The sequence below is a fragment of the Enhydra lutris genome, unplaced genomic scaffold (assembly GCF_002288905.1).
Source record: "Enhydra lutris kenyoni isolate GAN:26980312 unplaced genomic scaffold, ASM228890v2 scaffoldscaffold20, whole genome shotgun sequence".
In the NCBI taxonomy this organism is placed as follows: Eukaryota; Metazoa; Chordata; class Mammalia; order Carnivora; family Mustelidae; genus Enhydra; species Enhydra lutris.
This window is the reverse complement of record NW_019154104.1, coordinates 138,584-163,590: the sequence shown is the minus strand read 5'-3', so window position 1 is coordinate 163,590 and position 25,007 is coordinate 138,584. Positions and strand designations below refer to the sequence as shown.

General features: G+C 31.3%; 1 protein-coding gene across 1 annotated transcript in view; it reads right to left on the bottom strand.

The window, feature by feature from the left end:
- The window catches only part of LOC111148720 (gephyrin), a 200,666-nt gene extending 175,910 nt beyond the window's left edge, over positions 1-24,756 (bottom strand). The window contains exons 1-3 of the mRNA XM_022505522.1: positions 24,724-24,756; positions 22,746-22,880; positions 6,826-6,882 (exon numbers count right to left, since the gene is read on the bottom strand). Coding sequence (XP_022361230.1) covers positions 6,826-6,882; positions 22,746-22,880; positions 24,724-24,756 — 225 coding nt within the window. The remainder of the gene's footprint in view (positions 1-6,825; positions 6,883-22,745; positions 22,881-24,723) is intronic.
- Between the last annotated feature and the right edge of the window lie 251 nt (positions 24,757-25,007).

Here is a 25,007-nt window from a genome sequence, read left to right as displayed (position 1 = left end):
TGTGTGTGTGTGTGTGTGTGTGTGTGTGTGTGTGTGTGTGTGTGTGTGTATGATAAAACAATGGCAAACAAATGACCAAAAATGTAAAGATAGAAGATTTCAGGGTATTAACTCTTTTAGACATAAGCTTCCAGGCAGAAAAATCTGAAAACATCCCCCCAAAATCAGCAGCTTTCTTTTCCTCAAGCTCTAAAATGAAGATAATTTTACATAGTCTCTATTGTAATCACTTCTCTGTTACTGTCATTTTGACACATTAGCTTGTTACAGCAGGTCTCAGCAAACTTTTTCTGTAAATAGTGAGATAGTAAACATTTCTGACTTTGCGTGCCATATGGTCTTTACTGTAACTGCTCATCTTTACTTTTGTAGCACAAAAGCAACCATAGATTATATGCAAATGAATGAATGTGGCTGTGTTTCAATAAAACTTTATTTTTGGACACTGAAATGTGAATTTCATGTGCTTTTTACATGCTGTAAAATGACATTCTTTTGGTCACCCCCATCATTTAAAAATGCAAAAATCATTCCTAGCTTGTGGCCCACAAAAGAGAAACAGGATTTGGCCCAGGAGATTTAGTTTGCTGAACCCGGAGTCATAGCATTAATTTGATGAATATAAAAAAGCAAAAAAAAGCCCCAAAATACTTCATCAGAAATATAAGAACAGTTGTTCAGAACTAAGACTGCAATGAAAATGCTGATCTTAAAAAAAATCTATAAAATCACAACTATCTAATCCATTATTTTTATTGATCCCATTTCATATTAGTCTTATTTCAGCATTCAGAAAATTGTTAAACATTTAAAAATCATTCTTTAAAACACATTACTTTCTGACTTGACTCAGATATTTTTCTTAAACTTATTAAAAACATATTTTAAGTGATAACTCTTCCCTTAACTTTTTCTACTTCAAATAACACATCCTTTTATTTTATGTTATCATAGCAAGTACTTATAACTATCACATTCCTTTTACTTCACTGCCTAATTCCTAGTTTGCTTATGTGCCAATAGTCTGTTTTCATAAGTCATCTTCCCTTTTATTCTTTGTCAAAGCCTTTATAAAATTAACATATTTGGTTACCCAAAACCTATTTGTATATGTTTGTAGCTGAATAGAAATTTACTATCATACTACATAGACTCAATGAAAACATAAAATTTGCGGCTTTGTGGCATTTTTACTCCTCTCCTTTCTTTTCTTTCTACTTGTCTTTATTTCATGAGCATTTATGTTCTTTTTCTCTGAATATTTCAACACTCAAACTTTCCAGGGCCCCATCACTCTTTAATTAGCTTCAACTTTGTAAACTTACCTTTATTTACATTATCTAAATAAGGTATAAGTTTGTATTATGCTTTTCAAATTCAAATGTTTACATGTTTTTCAATCTCAAGCCTAACTTAATATTCTTCTGACTAGATTCATATATTTGATTATTTTTTCTTTTTTTCAATTTAAATTCAATTGGCCAACATATAGTACATCATTAATTTCAGATGTAGAGTTCAGTAATTCATCAGTTGCATATAACACCCAGTGCTCATTACATCAACTGTCCTCCTTAATGGCCGTCACCCAGTTACCTCATCCCCCCACCCGCTGCTCCTCCAGCAACCCTAATTTTGTTTCCTACAATTAAGAGTCTGCCATAGTTTGTTTCCCTCTACGATTTCTTCCCATTCAGTTTTCCCTCCCTCCTCCTATGATCCTCTGTGCTATTTCTTACATTCTAAATATGAGTGAAACCATATGATAATTGTCATCCTCTGACTGACTTATTTCACTCAGCATAATACCCTCCAGTTCCATCCAGGTCGATGTAAAGGGTAAGATTTCATTCTTTTCGATGGCTGAGTAATATTCCATTGTGGAGATGTTTTTTTAAAAAAATCTATCTCACACCTTCTTCAATGTAAAGATAATTGTTTCCTTTATGTGGTGTTATTTTCTAGTCATTATTCTCAACACATTATTAGTCTAAGGATTTGTAGTAACTTTTGAAGTCATTAAATTAGGCAAACTCTGCTTATAAGATAATTTATAAAGGCACAAGATGACAGTTTTGTTATTAAAATTACTAAAAACTCATTGGGGGTTCAGCATACTTCTGCTTTGTACCATGTATAGAAAATGATGATACATTTTTAATTTATAATTCAAGAATCTGACATATCCCACTTTTTGCTATAAAAGTGCCAATATAGGATAAAGTATATTTTCATATGAAAAGTACATAAAGTTTATTATTCCAAAAATTATATCTTAGAATATTCTACTTTATATCACTGATTATCAGTAATAATTAAGGATGCAGGATTCTTTTCTCTCTAAAGAACAATATATCATATATATGATACCCATTGAAGTATTAATGATTTAATTAAATCCTTATCCCAGACATTTGAATGATGTCCATTTTCCAACTATTAAATAAAACACTTAAGTGCAAACATGGTTTTTAATCTTTCATCTTATTGAACTATTTAGAAATGTTTTAATGAGTTAAAAGACACTCACATACTTACTCTTGTATATAGATGCCTACAATAAACTTTTGTAAAATAGAATCATCATTATATGCCAATTCATCTCATTTTAGAAACAAAATCTGTTTATATAGCTTATGGAACTGAGAATAACTTTATTCTGCTTCTAAGCAAAAACTGTTAACATGAAAGGGTTATTTTAAGGCATTCTGGGGTAATGGGAATTAAAAGGAAAGGGAGAAACTGAACACTCAGATAAATATTTGATATGCATCTCCTTTAAGCTGAACTCTCTACCGAAGATACAATTTGCCTTTTGATAGTTTTCCTCCCCATACATTTCTAGTTAAAGGGAATCTTAGAATGATTTACCTAATATTCAATCTTTTTAGAAAAAAAGATAATCAGAACAAAGTGTGACCCAGCAAAATGAAACAAAAGATGAAGACATTGGGCTTACTACTTATTACATATTGTACCATGCAGTACAGGTGTTAAAAAAAGAAATTAAAAAGTGGCATGTATATAACTTAATCTTTGAAGCACAAAACTTTTAATCCTAATATAACATAAATCCCTTCCATATAGATCTTAAGAAGTCTTAACTTTCTAGTTTTGGTTTGATAGGGAAAAAAAACCACCATCACTTCTCATGGTTGGTTACAGAGAGTATGACACAAAATACATTTACTAATATTGTCAGAATCTCTTTAGGGCTTTCTAGAATAATACTCAGGTATGTTTAGACTGATTTAATCATAAAATTCATACTAATCTTCTTTTTAAGATAGTGGAATAATTCTGGAAGTGATTATGGTTGATCTTTCAAATTCTGTAAGAATATTCATAGAAAAGAAGGACTGTGTCACAAGAAAACAGAAAAGCAAGACACTTGAATTAACTGCAATCAGAATTTAATGATTAATACTATAAAAACAACTTTGGACTTGAGTAATCAGAAGTTTATATGGAGATATAAATAACTATGTATGGTACATAATTAAAAACAAGCTGAGAAGCCAGAGAATTATTGTATTACTATTACTCTTTATAACAAAACTATTATAGCAATATGAATTAAAGGTATGGCAATAATCTTGAGAGAAGTAAATCCAGGCTAGGATTGATAGAAACTTTTAAAAAGCCCCAAGAATGGGATGTCAGAGCTAAACAGAGTGAGAAATTATTTACTGTAATAATTTTGCTTTTCTTCTGCAATATTTATACCATATACCATTTTAGAGATTTTATTTCCATTTCTCTTGAAAAGATATATTCAGGAGAAGGATGAAGCATTCTGAGTCTGAGCTCTATAGGTCACAAAAAATATGATTGTTAGTATTGCCTATCTGACACATGTACAGTATTGAGTAGCTATAAGGTATTGTTCTCCTTCAAAGTGTTGTCTTGGGTAAATTAGCCTTTATCTCAAGTATTTATACGATGTTATATGACATTGAAGATGCTTACTGCCTAATTTTTTTAAACAAAAGAATCTTTTAGCTATTCCCAAAGAGTTTGAGTTAAGAGAAGTCTATTAACTTAGAAAAATGTGTCTATTTGCTAGATTATGATGATACTCTAACATTGATCATTTTCCTTGACAAATGGAATTGAATCATCAAGGCTCTATCATTTGGATCCAGCCAATAATTTATAGTCTTGCTGACAAATCCAACAAGGGGCAGAAGACATGGTCAATGGAAAAGCTCCAAGTGAAGTCTCATGAAAACATTCTCAGAAAATTAAACAATTGTGTAAGAAACACAGATTTTGAAAAGAAAATTTTTATTTTGCACTGGAGACATAAAGTTATTAAATCAACTGCAATGCTAGTGTGGCTTAAGTGTCCTCTTTCCTGCCAATTTAATCTTTATTTCATAAATGTGAGCATGAAGCTACAGCTAGGAAAGAAAGAGATAGGGAGAAAAGAGACAGAAAGTAAAAAAGATGGAGATGAGAGGACAAACCAATCAGATTTGGAATTACCAGTCAGCAGAAGTTTAGGAAAAAAAAAATCACCGAGTGAAATCGTACATTTACTCTGAGAGAGTATCCTTTCACATTGCCTTCTAGGTGATCTCTGAGCTCCTCCAGCTTTCGATGGAGCTACATGTAAACATCAGAAAATGAATTGAAAAAGCAACTTGTTCTCTTTTCCATTTTCTTTTTTCCTTTTAAAAATAAGATCATAGCATTATACATTTCTCACTGCCTTTGGCAAACATTTCAAAACATCAAAGATCTTTGTGTAACACAAGAATACATGCTCAATAAACCTGTGACTAGGAAGCCAACTTTTATTTTAATTATAGTATCTTTTCTCCCCAAAGTGTTGGAGAAAATAAACACTATAACTATCTTTATAATCTCCTAGAGATTCACTTTAAAATTTTCTATTTGGTACATTATGGAGTAAAAATATTTAGAAATTATGAGATTTGCTTTACCCAAACACACTTTTTGATTTAAAGCTGAAAACATATTAAACTGATTGAACCCTAACATGTATCTTTGATCTTATACATATACATGTGTATATATATATGCATATATATATACTTAAAAATAATAAACATACCATTTTAAGTTAAAGCTCTATACAGCCAAAAGCTGAACTTAAAGATAATTAAACACATGCGCACTTGCACACACAATCGTTTATAGCAGATGGTGCTGCACTTATGGATGCCATTTTATTTATTTCACTATCAATAATTTCTAAAAAGTTATCTCACACTTCACTTTTTCATTTGAATCTGGCTCATAATCCATACTTTAAACAATAATGGACTTATGTTCCCTTAAAGACAAAGGTAAAATATGATACCTCACAAGTAGACAGTGAGGAATGCTACTGATATGTCACTGGGATACATAAACTTATATTTTTCTGACTGAATCATTTTAACTTGCCTTGATTTTGAAAGGCATATAATCAACACTTCCCATCCCCTCTCATTATTCTTAGTGAAAAAACATTAAAAACAAAACAAAACAAAAATGCTACCCAGTATACAGCAGTGTTAGAGAACAGAGAAGATGGCTTGTCTGGAATAAAGGACACAAACATACAGACACACCTTCATCCATGTGCACTCATGTGCGTGCACACACACAAATAAATAAACAACAAAAAAGTAAAATTAAGAAGGCAGAAGAGGCAAGGAGAGGAAGGAGTGCAAAAATTAGTGCTTCATAAATTGTTAAATGGAAATAAATAGGAGGTGTATAAAATTTTGAATTGACTTAATAGTAGCCCTCAAGGTAGTTAATGAATTTTGGGATATCCCAATGTAGTAAACAGTCATTTTGATTAACAGTTACTATTGCTGTTAGGACAAATGGGATTGAGATATAAGTAGTAGTTAATCTGGGGGGAAATTCTTCTGCATATTTTTAAAATTCAGCAAATTTTCTAACTTGCATTTATGGTGGCAGCATTAAAAGTGATCAATGGCTATATCTCTGTTTCTAAAGGGTGATGACTGGCTTACCTTTTCATTGTCATTGAATGTTAGAGTATTGAGTGCCCAAGATATATTGACCAAATAGATATTTAACAACTAGCAAATGGGACCATCGTATCAGAAATCCTTAAGTTGTGTATTAGTAGATGACATACACAAATGGGCAAACATTTTGATATATGTTGGTTTCCATTGATTGTTATATCAATTTTTTAATTAAAAAAAAAAACAAATCAAAGGAGATTAAAAGTGTTCAAATACTATTAGCTATATGTGAGCCCATTATACCAGCATCATATAAAATTCTTTTTCTAATTCTTAAGATTTTATATATGTATACACACACATCTATATGTGTATATACATATATAAAATACATATTACTAACTCATAGTAATTATTTTTTCTGGAGTGAACTACAAATGGTAATGACACTAACATAACATTTAGTTACTTTTTATAAAAAAAGCAAAAAGGGGAGATAATATTCTGAAAATAAATATTAGTTCTCTGTGTAACAGGAACTTAACACATAGTCAGTGACATCAATCAGAGGAACGGTTTACTCTAGAACCCCAAATTATAGGCACCTGTAATGAGACAATTGCCCTTTCTCTTGTTGGTGGTGCCATTCAAAGCTAGTTATTTGGCATCTTGCCTTCAGCTGGTTGCTCTATGTGTAGCTGAAACAAACAACAACAAAAAAATATGACCCAACAGCCAATAAAAATATTAAAATAAAAAAAATGGGATGGTGAAAAATGGAAAAAGCCCCCGTCCTCCCACCACCCTCCAAAAAGGAAGAAGTGTAGGCTATAGACGAAATCTTGCCAAAAAATGTTAGAAACATATTTACTTTGAGGGATCCAACTCTACTAGCAACTCCTTTGCTTTCATCCGGCCGTCTAATTTGCTACAATGAGGGAAGATGGGTAAAAAAGACAGAATAAAGAAAAAGTGAACTTAAAAATTTTTCTACACATTAGTAAGTAAAACATGCAAAAACATCATTTGACTCTTTGAGGAATCTCTTAGGAAGCCAAGGAGTTAACTAACCCAGAGGCTATATGACATGCTCTGCAAATAGGCTAGTCACTAGAATTGTCTTTATTATAGCATTATTCCTGAGATTAGGAAATGGGGACTTACTTTTGGTTATCTTGGGGACTTCTGATGTAGCAGTATCTGGAGTAGTGTTACATTTGCATTTGGTTTACGAAGAACAAAGAATTACAAATAAATCTATGCAGAGAACATTGTCTCTTAAAGTGTTATAGTGTTTATTCTGTTGTAATATCAGAAAACATCAATGGTATGACTAAAACATGAGTGTTCTCTTAGAGGAAAGATCAGTTCTAACAAGCATCATTCTTGAAAAGTGACAGAGTGAAGCTCCTCTGCTTGTTGATCCAAGCACTGAGGTTGTTCAGCTGTCACTGAGATTCCCAATTAAACAATCGTGCTGCCCAACCAGAAAATTTTAATGCCAGACCAATGTTAAATACATTCGCTCCCTCAAAACTTTCTTTTATTTCAGTTGAATTTTCCTCTTGGGTAAGATAGGGGAAACTAATAGTGGAACTACTATTTTAAAAACTGGTTTCACATCACTATATAAAAGAGAAACGGAAGATTCTCAACACCAAGTGTTTTATTAGATGAGATACAAATTAGAATATTTTTCTTTTTTTTGCTTTTTCACAGAGCTATAATAAGAACTAATACTTGGTTAGAGAGGAAGACAAACAAAAAAGGTAGGGAAGAAGGGTGAGGAAGCTTCAGACCAAGCGCTTCTATGCCATGGGTCCTACACATGAAAAATGATGGTTTCCATTCAGACCAACATAGGTCAAGTTACCTGTGATGGTCCTGGTTTTTGTTTGTTTGTTTGTTTGTTTTTTGTTTTTTTTTAAGACAGAGAGGAAGCGTCAATGTGATAATGTGATGCCAGGTTCCAAGTGTTAAAATCCTCAGGAAAAATAAGAAACCTGACCATGCTACAAAATTACATTTCCTAGAGACAGGGTATAGATTGTCTTATCCCTTTTAGGATCTCTCTGATAGCATATGGAGATTGCTTAAGAATAACACTGAGAAAACTGAATTTTTATTTTGAAAAAAAAAAAAAAAGCATCTTGGTATATAAGAATTATGTCAACTTTTGGTTTTACTTGATAAAGTTTTATTAATTCTTCAGCACTAGCTAAATGTTATACCCAAGAGATAATCATCAATTCTTATTCTTCGTAGTCAATACTTCTTAGTCTAATACTAATTAGAATAGCAACACTATAAGAGAGGGCTTCTGAATGGGCAGTGAACTTATAATATCTACTCTTTCTCTTGTGCTATTTTCTTTGATTTTAGAGAACATCTTTATATCAAAACAATTTCCCATTTTAAGTGGAGACTCACAATATCCTGATTATAAAGATAAAGTAGGTAATTTCCTATTAAAAATATAGTCTAACGCCTCATGCTCCTTTCTGAGAACTTTTAGAAACTGAAGATTTTCAGAATTGTTAACAAGTGAACACCATTTTCTAAATTGTCTTTTATTTCCAGAAGAGTTAAAATTACACAAATTCCAGCAACATGAGGTATCTTCTTCAAGGTTATTTGTTAATGAAAGATCTAGGAAAAACATCCACAGTTCCTGACTTCCCTCTATAGGCCTGGAAATAAATGCGCTGGAAAAAAATTGATGCTTATAAGATGTATATGTATATGTGTCTCTGTCTTGTGTGTTTATCTGTCTCTCCTTCGGTGTAAGATATTTAATGTTATTATATTTATTTATGGGAAAATTTTTTCACTGAACCATTTCAGTTCCAAATGCAAGTGCAAATACAAAAACTTAATGAGTTGTAAGAAGTCACCCATTAACTCTAAATGTGAAAAACAGACTATAATACCAATTTATTTTTATTTTTATTATTTTTAAAAATAATACCAACTTAAAAAAAGATGTTGGGAACAGAAAGCTCATCTGTCCAATGCTTGACATCAATTTTCTGTATATAAATCTGACTTTGTAAATTTGAAACTGTCATAAGAAACAACTTTAGAAAACCATGTGGTTGTTATCAAAGCCAGAAGTGGCTGTAATTCAACTGTTACGTGATTTTTTTGTGGTCCCTGAACCAGGTATAATAGCTAATACTGAAAAACTTCAGAAAGAATTCAAAAAAGATTCGTCTCATAAATTAAATATGAAAACTAGAGAAAAGTAACTTCAGTAGATTTTAGTTTAATACTCTCATTTATTCTAGTCAACCCTTAATCATCAATTATGGAGTAGTATAAATAAAAGAAATTCATAGCTAACCCAAATGCCTGATTATTTTTCTTTGATAAGAAGTTAAAAGTAATCACAAAAGATTAGCATTTGGATTAGATAAATTACTTTACTCTTCATGATAATTATTATATCCTACATCATTAGCTAATTTTATCCATATTTGTCTATGAGGTTAAACATTTTGCATCAGTAACTAAGAGATGCCTTTATCACATATAGGATTATTGCAATATAAATGAAGTTTGAGAATTGGATGTAAAGAATTGTAGGGGTTATGACTGGTTGAGATTATTAGTTTATGAAGTTTGAAAATTAAAATGTTGCAAAAACAAAAAATGTTATCATTAATGTTTTTCTACTCTGAAGAAAACATTTTATAGGTATTTCATTGTGATTTCAAAAGGCATAAGTCAGAGGGTCAAAAAATTTCAATTTTTACTCAGCCTGTCAGCTATAATATATTTAACAAAATATCTATTAAAAATAATCTGAAAATATTGCAATGTATCACCTCTTTTGCAGCCTCCTGGAAATCTTTTGTCAGAGATTAATTACACAGGAATCTATCCTCAAGGATTAATTACCAGGATGTAGCCTATAAAGCAGTGAAATGACTCTGCTATATTTATTTACCATTTTTATAAGAGCTTGAATTCTAGAAATATCCTGCAACAAAAGAAACTGCCTAGATGCTAATACAATACGGGTTGTTCATTACTTTTGATTTAGAACAATTCTCCAAATCCAAACTCACTATAAAATCATTTCCACTGTTAACAAGGTAGAAAATTATCCCATCTCAAAAAAAAAAAAATACAGATAAAAAAATAAAAGAAAATTATTCCATCTCACCCTCACTTCCCCTGCCAATAAATAGTTGTAAATGTTTTATCTGTATTAAAGGAAATGTAGATTTTGGAGTAGAAAGCCAACTTTATATTAATTTTCAAAATAAAATATAAAACTTGAAAGAAATTTTAGGCTTGTAAAAGCCACATTAAGTTAGGTGTCTACATCACTGGGTGTATGTATTCACACTTCTCTTTAGTTATTATAGATTTGTGAAAAAATCTGAGAAGAGACGGTATGTTTTCTGTATTTGAACTTAGGTCTAGACAGGTTCAGGGGCTTTCTAGAGACATATCAATAAAAAAATGCTCAGTACTATTAAATTCTCTCTCAGGTCTTTTCATTAAACTTTAGGCTCTCATTTATGGAATGGCTAAGGTAGATTTCCTCTTTCTCTCATGATACATTTTATATTCATTTGAATTAAAATGGCACAGATTAAGCAAACATTTTTCCTTGCTTTTTTTGCCTTAGTAACTGAATTACTTTATTTTTAGAATTACCTAAATTTATATTCAGAACTACCCTGGCAGACAAATACTTCTAACCCTATTTTATTATGCTACTGTTTTCTTTTTTTTTAAAGATTTTATTTATTTATTTGACAGAGATCACAAGTAGGCAGAGAGGCAGGCAGAGAGAGAGGGGGAAGCAGGCCCCCTGCTGCGCAGAGAGCCCGATGCGGGGCTCAATTACAGAACCCTGGGATCATGACCTGAGCAGAAGGCAGAGGCTTTAACCCACCGAGCCACCCAGGCACCCCTATGCTACTGTTTTCTTAAGTATGGGTATCAATGAGAGGAAATAAAACTTTTTTCTTAGAAATTGTTTATCTTTTAACCAATACCACTCAATATATATTGGTACAACTATAGATTGTTTCTTATAGTTATGATTTGGAGGAGATTTTTAAAAATCTCCTTTGAAAAATAAAATGTTGCAAAACAAAAAATTTTATCATTAGTAATTTTTCTACCCTGAAGAAAACATTTTATAAATATTTGTGATTTCAAAAGAGGGTCAAAAACATTTCAACTTTCTATTCAGCCTGTCAGCTAGAATATATTTAACAGAATAGAATATATTTAACAAAATAGTTATTAAAAACAATCTGAAAATATTGCAGTGTATCACCTCAGAGCTCAAAATTTAAACATACTCTTGAAAATAAATATTTTTGGGATCTGGTTAATATTTTAATTAACTATATTTCATCTCTTTCAATAAAACTGTTGCTTCATCATAAAACAACTGTTTCATTTGTGACTTATTAAGGCAAAGTAAAAAAGATGGAAGGAAGAAATGAAAGTAAGATAGGTGACAATTATATGTCAAGGAAAAATAAATAATGCATTTCTGGAGAAAAGCAATATGATTATAAACTAAACGAACAAAAGAATAGAGAAGACCAAGGAAAGAGTTGCAAAGGTTAACAAGGAAAAGAGAAGTCAAAATCAGAATCTTGTTAGCACGTCACAGATCCACCAAACTACCTCTTCCTAACAAAAATTTTTTATCCTTAGGAAATCCTTCCTATTTAAGGATCTTATTTCTCATGATATATTAACATTTGAAATTATTTATTTATAGTTTATTATGGATTTAATTTTGATCTTTAAGTTTCTATAATAGCTTTGATTCCAAAACAATCTATACAAAATTAGACTTTTCAGCAAGTTATTTCCTGCCAGAGCTTATATAATGCAATCCATGTTTTTTTCTTTCAAGTTTCTTATCTCTCTGAAAGAAATTATGAAGCCCATCAATGGTGTGGTATAAAAGTTATTAGGCACTTTGAAATAACTTAAAGTAGTACAGTGTATGTTACTAAGAATTATTTATTATTTGTATGAAACAGAAAACATTTTATTTTAAAACTTCCACTGAAATATGATATAATTTTCTACCCAACAAGATTGAGAATCGAATGGTTTAGCCTAGATATAAAAATGCTCTGGTATAAACATAGTTATGAAAACAAATAAATAGTTGGCTTTATGAAGATCTGTTATAAATCTGAAAAGCAGGCAAAAGACATCTCTGTCATTATCAGACCCTATTTGAATAACAAAAATTTTTATTTTTCTGGTTTAAAAAATAATATAGATTACAAAATAACTTGCAATTCTATCCCTATGCACTATTGTTTACCTATTTTTTTCTAACCACATATTTTATTTTGAGCTTTCCCCCCATGTCATTAAGTACTCCAAAAGATATGATTTCTTTGGGTTATATAAATAATCCACATATGCATGTGTAAATTATTTAACCATAGACATTAAGGTTGTTTCTAATTTTTTATGAATTTGAAAAATGGTATAATAAATAATCTTATATATGTCTTTAATGGCTTCTTTGATAGTTTCTACTGGATACATTTATGGCAACTGTGATTGATTAAAATGTAAGAAAAATTTTAAGGATATATATCCTTACATATATGTTCACTTGAAAGGTCACACAGACTTATATTCCTATTAGTGTCAATAGGAATAATCATTATAGTATGGATGATTATAATTTAAAAATGGTTTTTATTGGACTGCAAAATTTGTATTGTTTTAAAATTTAAATAGATTTCTAGCGACAGGATGCATGTTTTTTGATAATTTCTTTGCTAAATTTATTTCTTTTTATAAAATGGCTGTTCTTGCTCTTTAGTTATTTTATTTCATTTTTCCCTATGAGCTTAGAAGAGCTCTTCGGACTATCAACACTTTATCTGATAGATTTGTTGTAATTTTTTTTTTCTCACATCAACTCCTCTCTAAGGTCCTTGAGAGCAGAGCTAAGAAGTCTATCTAATGCTGTATTCCCAATTACCCAGCATAGTATTTGACATAATATGCACTAAAAAATATTCATTGAATTACATTTCTGAATTAATGTATTATTTTGTTTTTAATGAAAGGAGAAAGTAGGGACAGCAGGTAATGCTGAAATTTTGGGCAAGAAAATACATGACCAGTTTTAGAATATATACTATTTTACAATAAAGATCTAGAGATTATGTTAGTTTGGGATATGCTCAGTTGAACTCACGTATTGAACTACGTGAGCCACAGCAGTTAATTACATGGATTTGAATCATGGCTCTATCTAATCAACTCCAAAATTAGCTGCAAAAATAATGATGGCACAGGTTATCTTTGTTCAGCTGCTTTTTGCACAAAACACACCTCCCAAAGCATTAAAAATAAAATTTATACAAAGCACAGCTATTAAGCGGAACTGAAAAGTGGTATTCATAATTTCACTATTCCTTGTATTTCTACAGTTCTTACTTTCCTATCTTCCTATAACTTGAATATAACTCAGTGAATACCTAGAGAAACCAGTATTTCATTTAAAAGAGATGAGCTTGATATGAATGAGAAAGATCTTAAATGAGGTTAGAATGTTTTCAGGTGATGATCTCTACCTTTATGTAGTAGCATGGAATGCAAAAGCTGGGATAAATAACCTTAAATATTTATATTAATTAGATACTAATATAATATTAGAGAGAAGGGCTAACTAGAGTGATAATATTTATTCAAGTCAGTGGAGATACTTATTTCAAAGGAATGATATTATAGGCCTACAAGGGAATTTACCGGCTGATTAATTTAATACCAGGGTGCTACAGAAATAGAAACTGAAGTCTATTAGCTCTCAAAATTTGTAAGTGGCTGACTGGGGCTGATACTCAATATTTAGTGCCTCATAGTGCAATACTTCTACATACTCAATGTTGTTACTTTTTCAAACAACTTTGGATCCATAATTTTTAAATGTCTGCTAGTAAATCAGTCAAATACAAATGCTAAACTTGCTTCTTCCATAATATCACTGAACTAAGTTAATAAATATGCAAAAATAATCTGTTTTTGGTATTCATATAAATTATAGGAATCAAGGGCCTAAAAGTACTGCTTATACTCTCAGGGGTAGAATTAATACAAACTGTTAAGTTTAATGTAAAGAAGACTAAAACACTTAACCTCTGGAAGATTATTACACCATTGTTTTTAAATCAGGGAAATAGGAAATGCCTGAGATATCCAAATAGGGGCTGGCAAAAATACTAGGCTACAACCAAAGAGTAGAATGCCAAACAATAAGTAATAATAATGTTGCAGAAGACAATTTTTAAAAATGTAAAGAAGTTCATGACACAGGAAGATGTTCATATCACTAAATGAATAAAATAGATTAAAATATTATATAGTTTAATAATAATAGCTAACATTTATTGAGCACTTCCTGTATTTCAAACACTGTGATAACTTATTTGCATTTTTAAATTTAAGCTTTAAAACATTCTGTGAGGCAAACAGTATTATTTTTCATTTAGATTAGATAAATAAGATTATAGAGGTAAAATAACTTTCTAAAAGCCACACATCTAGAAAGTGATAAAGCTGATATTCCTCACCAGGTTTGTCAGACTCTAGAACCTGAGCTCTTAATTACTGTCTTCCCATTATTATCCATTTATATAAAATATTTGAATTTATAGAAAAAAATAACAGTCTAATACAAAGCAAAATTTAGATGTTGCTATTTATTAAGGGTAGTCATACAGGAATTCTTTTTCTTTTTCTTTTTTCTTTTTTTGCTGTAAAATGAGTATATATATTACTTTTTTAAAATAAAAAAACACCATGCTACTTACAGACTATCTAAGCTATAAAACTATTAACTCTAAAGCTAATAATTTCTGGTTAGCTATATCTTTTCAGGCTAACTAATCAAAATTCATTTGCAAGTTCAGATTTCAGGATAGCAATTATCCATTTCACAGTTAAGTTATACTCAGCTTCAATGATGAACATAATTCTGTGAACATTCAATAATTAGAAAAGAATCAGGGGAATTCCATTTTCAATTTCCATAATATATAAAGGCAGAGGGGATACCTAATCAGATAAATGAAGAAACAGAAATTAATGTATAATCCTGCATATTTAGCAGAATGTCACAGAATAACCATTTAAAATAATTTATAAATTCAAAATTAATAGCTAAAGTATACTGTTATTATCTAATTCCAGTTTTTCAAAGTATGAAATGCTTTACCATACTGGGTAGTACCTTTCTCATTAGAAAAGGATATAAGAGAACCATCCTTTATTTGAAGCCTCAAAAATCTGTTTTGCTATCAAGCCAGAGTAAATAACAAAACATACATGTTACAGAGAAGAAAGTAAGCAATAATGAATGAGTGAAAATCAGTTATAACTATAGCAGCCAGGCATTTAATGAAAATAAAGAAAAGAGCTTGGTGGGTATACAGAATGCCAGGTGAGTATTTATATGTGTCAGTATTAGCCCAATAAAGTCAATCTGATTATTTTAGAAAGAGCTGAAAATTTATATTTTTATTTAAATATCTCACCAAGTTTAAGTGTTTCAAGCTAATTAAAAAAACCCCAATTATATCCCTAATAAAATGATCTTCCAACAACTATGCTATAACTTAAGAGAGGGCTCTCTGTGTATTTATTAGGAGACAACATCCTAGGTAAAAATCAGCTGGTACCCAAATATAGAAGTAGCATCACATTGGAAATGAGTAGAGTTTGTCAGAAACTACAAGTTCTGGCTATGTGTCTTCAAAAGACTTAAAGTCTTCTTTCATTTTGAATCAGGGAGGAGAAAAATATGCCCTAGAACTAATATGGATCACAGAGTTGGGGTGAATCATTTGTAATGCTTAAGCATGATGTACTGGTGGTCATTTACATAAAGGATATAATCTCTGGATTGAGAATACCAACATAACACTGTCTCAGTGGAAGATAAGATTCAGCATACATAATTTTGACCTAGGATATTTTCAAGAAACATAAACCACTTATTTTGTTGCACTAGTGATAATTTAAGTATGGTCCATGGACCCATGAAGGTCCTCGAGACCTTTTTAGGAGCCCACAAGGCCAGATTATTTTTTTATTTTTATTTTTATTTTTTAAAGATTTTATTTATTTATTTGACAGAGAAAGACACATCGAGAGAGGAAACACAAGCAGGGGGAGTAGAAGAGGGAGAAGCAGGCTTCCTGCTGAGCAGGGAGCCTGAGGCAGGGCTTGAACCCAGGATCCTGGGATAAGGACCTGAGCGGAAGGCAGACACCTAACAACTGAGCCACCCAGGCGCCCCAAGGCCAGATTATTTTAACAGTAGTACTAAGACATTATTTTCCTTTTTCAGTATATTGACATTTGCACTGATGGCACAAAAGCAAAACAGTGGATCCAAACAGTATGAATAGTCATATTATTCACTACTATGTACTGATAGTTAAAAAAACAAAAAACAAAAAACAACCCAAAACTAACAGTTTCAAAAAAGAAAAGGTAGTTTCACTTAACATTGTCTTCAATGAAACAGTGAATATTAATTTAATTAAAACTTGTCCCTTTAGTGTGACAAAATGGGAAGTATGAATAAAATACTTCCATTGCATACCAAAGGATGATGGTTTTCTTAAGGAAAAGCGCTTCTGCAATTGAGGTATAAACAGAACTAACCAGGTTTTGCAAAGCATTATTTTCACTTAAAGGAATGAAGAATGACAGACAAACTATGATTATACAGACTTAGATGTTTGGTAGACATTTTCTCAAAACTGAATGAAATGAACCTGCCATTTTAAGGAAAACAGGATCTATTGCCTTTTTTTTTTTTTTTTTTTTTTTTTTTTTTTTGCCAAGGATAAAATTCTAGCTCTAAAGCATTAATGAGAATTGTGGAAAACATGTATCACCATGAGTTTGAGAGCTTTCAATGCTTTTTTGATCAGCGTGGTAGTTATATCAACGAAGATAATTTTTTGGTATAATATAATGAAATATGTCAACATTTGGAAGAACTTATATTTTCTAAGTGACCAACAAATACATTCTAAAACCATGCCTGGTTATAAGATCCATTCAAAGTTCAAGATGGACCAAGAAATTTTAATATATCAAAGTATAGTATAGTCTGTGAGAACATTTTAGATTTCATACTTCAACTAACTTTTAATAAACTATCAATTGTAAATTTTTGGTGTAGTGTCAAAGAATATCCATGACTATACGAAAATGCTAGTCCTTTTTCTTCTAACTACATAACTGTGTGAAGCGGAATTTGTTTTTGTTTTTCCATATTCTTCAACCAAAACATATCACAACAGACCGAAGTACAGAAGCAGATGTGAGAATCCAGTTGTCTTCTATTAAACCAGACATTAAAACATATTTGGGAAATATAAAATTATGCCATCCTTTTCCAACTTTTGTTTTGTTTTAGAAAACATTATTTTCATTACAATGTTGTTTATGTTAACATATAAAGGCTTTATTACTCTTATTCTGAAGCAAATAACATTAAAAAATTTTTCAGTTTTAATTTCTAGTACAGGAAATATTGCTAGGCGTGACCGACATAAACAGAAGCTATTAAGAGTCCTTAATTTTCAAGTGGTCCTGAGACCATTAAATTTGAGAATTGCCAAATTTGACCCATAATGTTGAGACTATTATTGCTCAGTACTCCCCAGATGGGGCAATTAACTTTGCACAAAAGTAAACTTATATTTTTATGTCCAGAGAATGTACTACTGATATCACTAATTCTGTGCTTTCCGAGCATTTTGGCACTTGTGGACTCTGCATATACAACCCATAAATTTCTATGTCATTAATAGTTGAACAGATTTTGATATACCAATGTTGATATAATTTCAGACAAAAGCAAAAGAAACATATTTAAAGTAATCTTACTGATTTTGTTTAGGCTCTTCAAAATAGTAGAAAATAATCTGCAGGGTCCACTTAGTGTTTAGATCTAGGCTAGAATTTTAACAACTTCATTAAGATTCTCCAGAGACTCGGGAGTCTCAGGTTTAAAACCAATGCAACTAACTGTATCACATAATCACCCTGGTGTTCCCAAAAGAAAATAGTGACAATGTGCAATAGTTGTACAAACTAACATGACTAAGAAAAATCTCAAGGGAATATGTAAAGGAAATCACACTACTTTTCAGACATACACATTAAAAACTATGAAAATCGTTAACTCTTTATCCAATCTAAATTCCTCTGCTCAAAGGAAAATAATAGAAACCTAGAGTGATTCATAATTCTGCATTTTGTTTGAATTAAGATTAGACATTAGTGTATTAACATACCCTTCATTATTAAGTTATTTCAATACATATAGTTTTTAGTAATTTCATAACCTTTAGTTTTAGATAGATAGGATTTACATTTTCTTCCTAAGAAGAAAAAAAATTACTTGTTGGTTAGTTTGGGTACAAAATTCTATTCTCATCTTTAAGGTACACAGAATATGTGACAGTAGATTACATTTACTTTTTAAGCCAAACCAGATGCTTAATGAATAAAAAGATAATTATATTGGTCTTTAAAAATTAATCCTTATTTTAACAACATCTACTGGGAATAGTGCATTGATTGAAAGTTTGGATTTTTATTTTCCTTTTGCTCTGTTTTTTTCCTTTTGCTCTGGTCATTATTCTCTACCCCATGCCTCTTGATTTCAAATAGAGATGCTACTGCCTTTTATAACTGAAAAATCAGCATTCATTTAAGTTGTGAGTCATGCTTACTTTATAAGAGAATTTATCTGTTATAGAATTATTCTTTTAGCAAACAATTTTTGGGAGATTATCACTGTGTTAGAATTTGAGTCTTCAAGATATTGCCCACTATTATTTAAATGGAATCTACATACTTTGACTTTCTTGGATAAGCCACTCTTTTAGTTAGGCCAATAAAAGATTAAAATTCCAAATCTGTTCTTAAAAAAAAATACTTCACAGTTTCATAAAGCAAATGGAGTGAAAATCATTTGTAATTTCAGTCAGATTTCATTAAAAAAAAATAACTGGTATAAAAGAGAAATGACTTTTCTCCCACATCTAATAAAATAATATAGCATTTCAGCATAACAAATAAATATTGTTGAAGATGATACCATTTAATAAAGAATTATTTAGAAAAGTTGGTTGTCTTCATTAGATTGCATATTAAAAAGGAAATCCAAATGGTATATTTTATAGATCTTGTTCTCACCATAGCTGGTAATCTTAAAGAGTAAAAGGACAATCTACGATATTATATTATAGTAAACATATAAAATGTGATGTTTAATATTATAAACAAAATAATGTTTAATATTATAGTCGTTGACTTAAAAAAATAGATGCACAAAGGTAAATGAACAAGAAATCTTTTAGCTTAAATACAGCCCAGTTGATAAAAAGCTACAGAGGGAAAGTGCTTCTGGTGATTATTTCCAGAGTATTCTGTACTCTTGGTGATAAATCATGGCATTTATATGTCGTTATAATTTGTAGTTGCCTATTTTGTCTGTTTGCAATAGCAAGAACAATGTCTACTGCTCACCACTGCTTTCCCAGCCCTGGCAGAGAGAGGCAAGGACTGCCTTTCTTTATAAACATGAAGTTCAGAAAATTTGAGCAACTTCCTTAAGTTAGTGTGGTTATTAAGCAGAGAAGCCAACATCTGAATCCATGTCTCCTATTATCAAGTGTTCTTTCTACTGATGATCATTCAAAACCATATTGTATTTCTGTTGTAAAGAAAATATATTTGCATATATATTTCTTCACATGATAAACTGCATGTCTAATCTGAAATGTAGAAGAGGATTTCTATGGGGTTTAATAGGTACTAAATTATAAATATCAGCACCAAGATGCAGTAACAGTAACAATGTCAAACTCATTAGTGTTACAATTTTATGCTGGATATAATCCTGGAATGTCTCACATGTATCTCAGATTGAATACATTCAAAACCACAATGTATTAACTCCTTTCTCTTACCCTCAAAATGAGTTTCTTCTCATATTATTCCTTAATATAGTTAATAACATCACCCTTGACCCATATCTCAAATTAGAAGCCTGGCATTTGGACTTTTCTGCCCTAAATTTTTATGATACAAAATAAAAATAAACAATTCACCTAGAATAGATTTAAGTGCTAAAACCTATGGTCCTTGCAATCTGATTCAGTAGGCAAAGGCAAAAAAAAAAAAAAAATTTAAAATAAAAGTGAAGTAATATCTGAAGTTGGATTATGAAGTCACTGGATTAGGCTTTCATGTAGTAATGAAGTTTTAGTTCTGAGAGTTCTTGACTGGTGATAATTGGCTGGTGACAACTGTGTTTAAAGTGGTCATTACTAAAAAAAAGATACAAAAATAAAGCGGTCATTATTGCTGAATATAATTCTCAAAACCTCCACCCAACACAAAAGCTTTTGTTTTGCTTTTATTCATCCTTCATATCCCACGTGAAGTGTTCTCTGATAATCCTATCTAAGTAAGGTTTTCCTCTTATTTTCTATCAGTATGACTTTTTCATTTCTGCTTAGCATAAATTTCAATTTAAAACTGTTATGGTGAAATTATAATTATTAGAATGATTTATGTTTACCTACCTATTTATTTTAATAAACCATCAACTAAACTGTAAACTCCAAGGTCAGAGATTATATCTGTCACTGTTATAGAAACACATATTATAGTATCTAGTTTAGATTTAATTAAGCAGTCTTATAATTTGAGACTTGCAATAGATTAATTTGACTTTCTTCACTTCCTCTAAAAAAAAATCAATATTCAAACTAGTTTTTTATTATATTAGTATTCTGGTTCAGCCTTAGAAGTTTAATTTTAAAATTACACTGAAGTGCTAATTTTACCTTTGAGCTATATATTCTAGGTAAAAATTATCTAAAAGGAAAAGAACCTTATTCCTAGGTAAAAATACAGAAAAAAAAATCCTAGAAAAAAAAAGATACCCAAATACACTGCTTTATTTGAATTCATTGTTATTTTGAACATCTAAGTGATAACTAAGGAAAAAATATTAAGACAAGCTATTTGTTCTCCTTAAGTTTTGTAATGAGCAAATTAACTTAATAGATGTTAATATTTTAATTTTTATCATTTCACTTTAGTAAATTATAATTTTAGGATAGCATTTAATATTTTTTTGTAATTGGGATATAATTACAAAGTTTTAAAAAGGCTCAAGAACTACTATGTTTAATTAAATTTAGCATAGATATTTATGTTCATGGTATATTATTAAGGAAAAGAATACTGCATCTTGAATAGTCCCATGTTCCCAACATTTAGGTCTTAATATTTGGTGAATGACTAAACATTTATACTGGACCAAACTTTTAGCTTTATTTTCCAGACTTCAGAAATAAGTATGGCTTGTTCAGTTGGGATTTAATGTAAACAATAAATTCTTTTGTTTTAAAAATTCAAAAGACATGAATAAGATTCTTCTAACCAATTCAAGTCTTAGAACTCCATGTTTTCATTCAGTTGAAGATGCACCTGAATGGTACCTGAATGGCATTAATACCTGAATGGCATTAACATATATTTTATGTCTAGAATGTTCTTATAGTTTTTCTTCATTGAAGATTTAGAACCATAATTTTTTAAACTATAAAATCATATTGGTTATATTTGACACAAATCTAAAAGCGATGATATACAACAGTAACACTGTGAGACTCTGCTGAGAAGGTTGTACCATGGTATGTAAAAGCAACTGCACTACATATATGAAGAACTGCTTGAGATCACTTCTAAGTTAAGTCAGTTATAACATTCTTAAAACTCATGAAAAAGTTGGATTTAAGGAAGACAGCTATATAAGTTGTAAATCTGATGACAGAGAAGAAGCCACAGTTTGAAAAGTTACCTGCAGATCCCTTGAATAAATTTAGTGTACAGCTGATATCTAATACCATATCTTGTTAAATAAGAAGGAATGTCACTGTTAATCTTTTCATGTTAATATTGGATCCATCTTATAGAAAACTTGAAAGCACAAATGACTAACTTAACCAGGAAAGGGACATTCCAAAAGAAAGCAGTTACAGCCACAATTATATCTGCTACTTAATTTATCATACATCAAGATGTGAGGCAGCAAATAAATGTCTAATCCTCTTTAACTCCCACACATGATTCAGTACTTGGGAAAAATTATAAGAAATAAATACTAAAAAATTTCCTTCCTCCCCCAAAGGTTGGCATTAAAACTTTCCTTCTAATCAATTTAGATTTGTTTCCAAATATTAGGCAGCAACATTCCAAGTTGATTATGTTTGAAAAAATTTGGAATGATACTAGAGCAGGGAGTTACCCCAGCCTGGACAAGCTAAAAAAAAAAAAAAAAAAAAAATTCCTTTTGGTGACATTTTTTTATTTTGTTAATCTTACTTTTTATCAGCCAGAAATGCATTCATCCTTTGCATAAACAAATAACTTCACATCTATACTGATGAGTATGCTAAAAAATAACAAGTCTAAAACAAAGAAACAGGAGCTACAGAAAATACCTGTAGCGGTGATGTAGGAGTAGACATTTTACATGAAATTTCTATTGTCTTACTGTTGGCCTAATTTGAGAATCTGTGAAACAGTAAGTGGTAATTATCTTATAGTCCATTCATTTTTTTCACTGCATTATCTTGCATGCAATCCAACCTTGACAAGTAGAGGGAAATAGTGGTTAAACTTCCCAGACTCGTATAGTAGGACAAGTTTAAGGTGCCAAGGAACTGTACCTACTTTTGGTGTTGGGCAGGAAGCTGTAGAAAGGCGAGATGTAGCCTGAGCACGAGGCGATTCTGAAGGAGTAGTGCTGAGGGAAGCAGTGTCTCGTGGGAGCACCTGAACGCCACGAGATATGATGGAGTCTGGAATCTGAACAAGAAAAACAAGGACAGTTTAATGTTCTGAAAATATCAACAATATTAAAATCAATGCCCTACTTTATTTATTTATTTATTTATTTATTTTTGGGGGGCATTCTTTGCTGAGTAGCTCTCATATATTTTGGTCTCACTCACTGTTAAGTATAAATGCATCCAACAATTTGGGATAGGAGAGAAAACTTCAGTTTTAAAATACTTTCTCTTGCCAAACAGTATTTCATGACACTTTTTTATGAGAGGCAGTCTAGCGTTGTAGTTAAGGAGTAAAGTGTTGGGGCACCTGGGTGGCTCAGTGGATTAAAGCCTCTGCCTTCCACTCAGGTCATGATCCCAGGGTCCTGGAATTGAGCCCCACATTGGGCTCTCTGCTTAGCAGGGAGCCTGCTCCCCCCCCCCCACCCTGCCGCCTGCCTCTCTGCCTACTTGTGATCTCTGTCTGTCAAATAAATAAATAAAATCTTTAAAAAAAAAAGAGCAAAGTATTCAGCATTCATGTACTGGCTCTGCCATTTAATACTTATTTGAATCCAAGATTCATTGTTTATGTACAACACCCAGAGCTCCATGCAATACATGACCTCCTTAATGCCCACCACCAGGCTCACCCCCGCCCCCAAAACATTCAGTTTATTTCTCGGAGTCCACAGTCTCTCATGGTTCGTCTCCCCCTCCAACTCACTTTTCCTTTCCTTCAAAAACTAATGATGTATTTTATGGTGACTAACATAACACAGTAAAAAAAAGAAAAATTTAATTCCTAGATATTTTCCATTTTCCTTTCAGATTCTCCACTCTTTATCCTCTTGACTCTAAGCTGACCTGTACAGATAGAATCAACAGGCTACTCTGTGCTCTCTAGTTTCTAGTTGGGTTCAACCAGTGCCAGGAAACTGAAAGGTTAGAAGAGAGTAGGGTCTGATCTTTATTCTCCTGGCTCCTTCTCTACCAGGTTACCACAGGTTGGCTAAGTCACAGCTCCTGGTCAGGTTGGCTCAGTCAGAGACCCTGGTCACCTGACGGGCTTGCAGCTCTTTTCTGGATTTCAGTAGCAGTTCCCTCCCTTTGCCCCATTAGGACTACGGATATTGATGGTTCCCAGTATTGCTAGTCCCAGGGCACTGCATTGTGTCTTGCTGTTTTCTCTAAAATCTGCCCAAACCTTTGTAAACACTATAGTTCCTTATTAAACTCTTCTTAATTATCCATTTAACTATACTATGACTTCTTTGGGGACACTGATCGTTCTGCTTTTTAAATCATCATTTCCTTTACCTAAAAAAAAAAAAATGAAGATAACAATAGCATCTACCTCACTGGATCACTGTTGAGGATTAAATAAGATAATGCATATAAATTATCTAGCACTACAAAGTATTAAATACTCAATAAATATTGACTATAATTACTGATATTATTATACTATACCTATCAACATGGTAAAAATCGACATAATTGACTATCACTATTCTAAAAATATATGAACATAAGGACTAATGTGGATTATTAATTTAAAAATTATTATTTATGTTGATTATAAAATTATTATTTCAGGCTATGTATAATTTAGTTCTTGTTCTGGGCTAATACTAATGGGTTTAGGTTTTCTAATCTCAAAATGAGAATGTGACCACTTTTAAGTTTTGAACACAGAGGGGACACATACAGGTAAGATAAAAAGATAAGCAATTAAAATTCAACTGGTAAATATCACTTACTATGTGAAAACAAGGAAGCAGCAACTAGACTTTATGACTAGAAAGGTGCTCTTGCTCTTAGGTATCATCTGTTTCCTCACAAATTTTCATAGAAGCTCTTTTATTTTGTTTCCATACCAATATCCTCATTATCAATGGTATCGCTACCATTTTAGGGCCTAACAATTTATGTGACTTATAAATAGTATTACCATACTTAGGGTGAATAGCAGTGGGAATCCTGAGAAGAAAAACTGCTCACCTGCTAGCACATTTGAGTACTAAATTGAGAAAAATAATGTAAAGAAATGGAGGTAGATAGTCCAATTTAAAAGAGCCACATGTTTCCATTAATGTCTAGTAAAAAAAAGGCCATGTATTGGGGAAAAAACTCCAAGAAAGCTCCTATTATACTTCACATG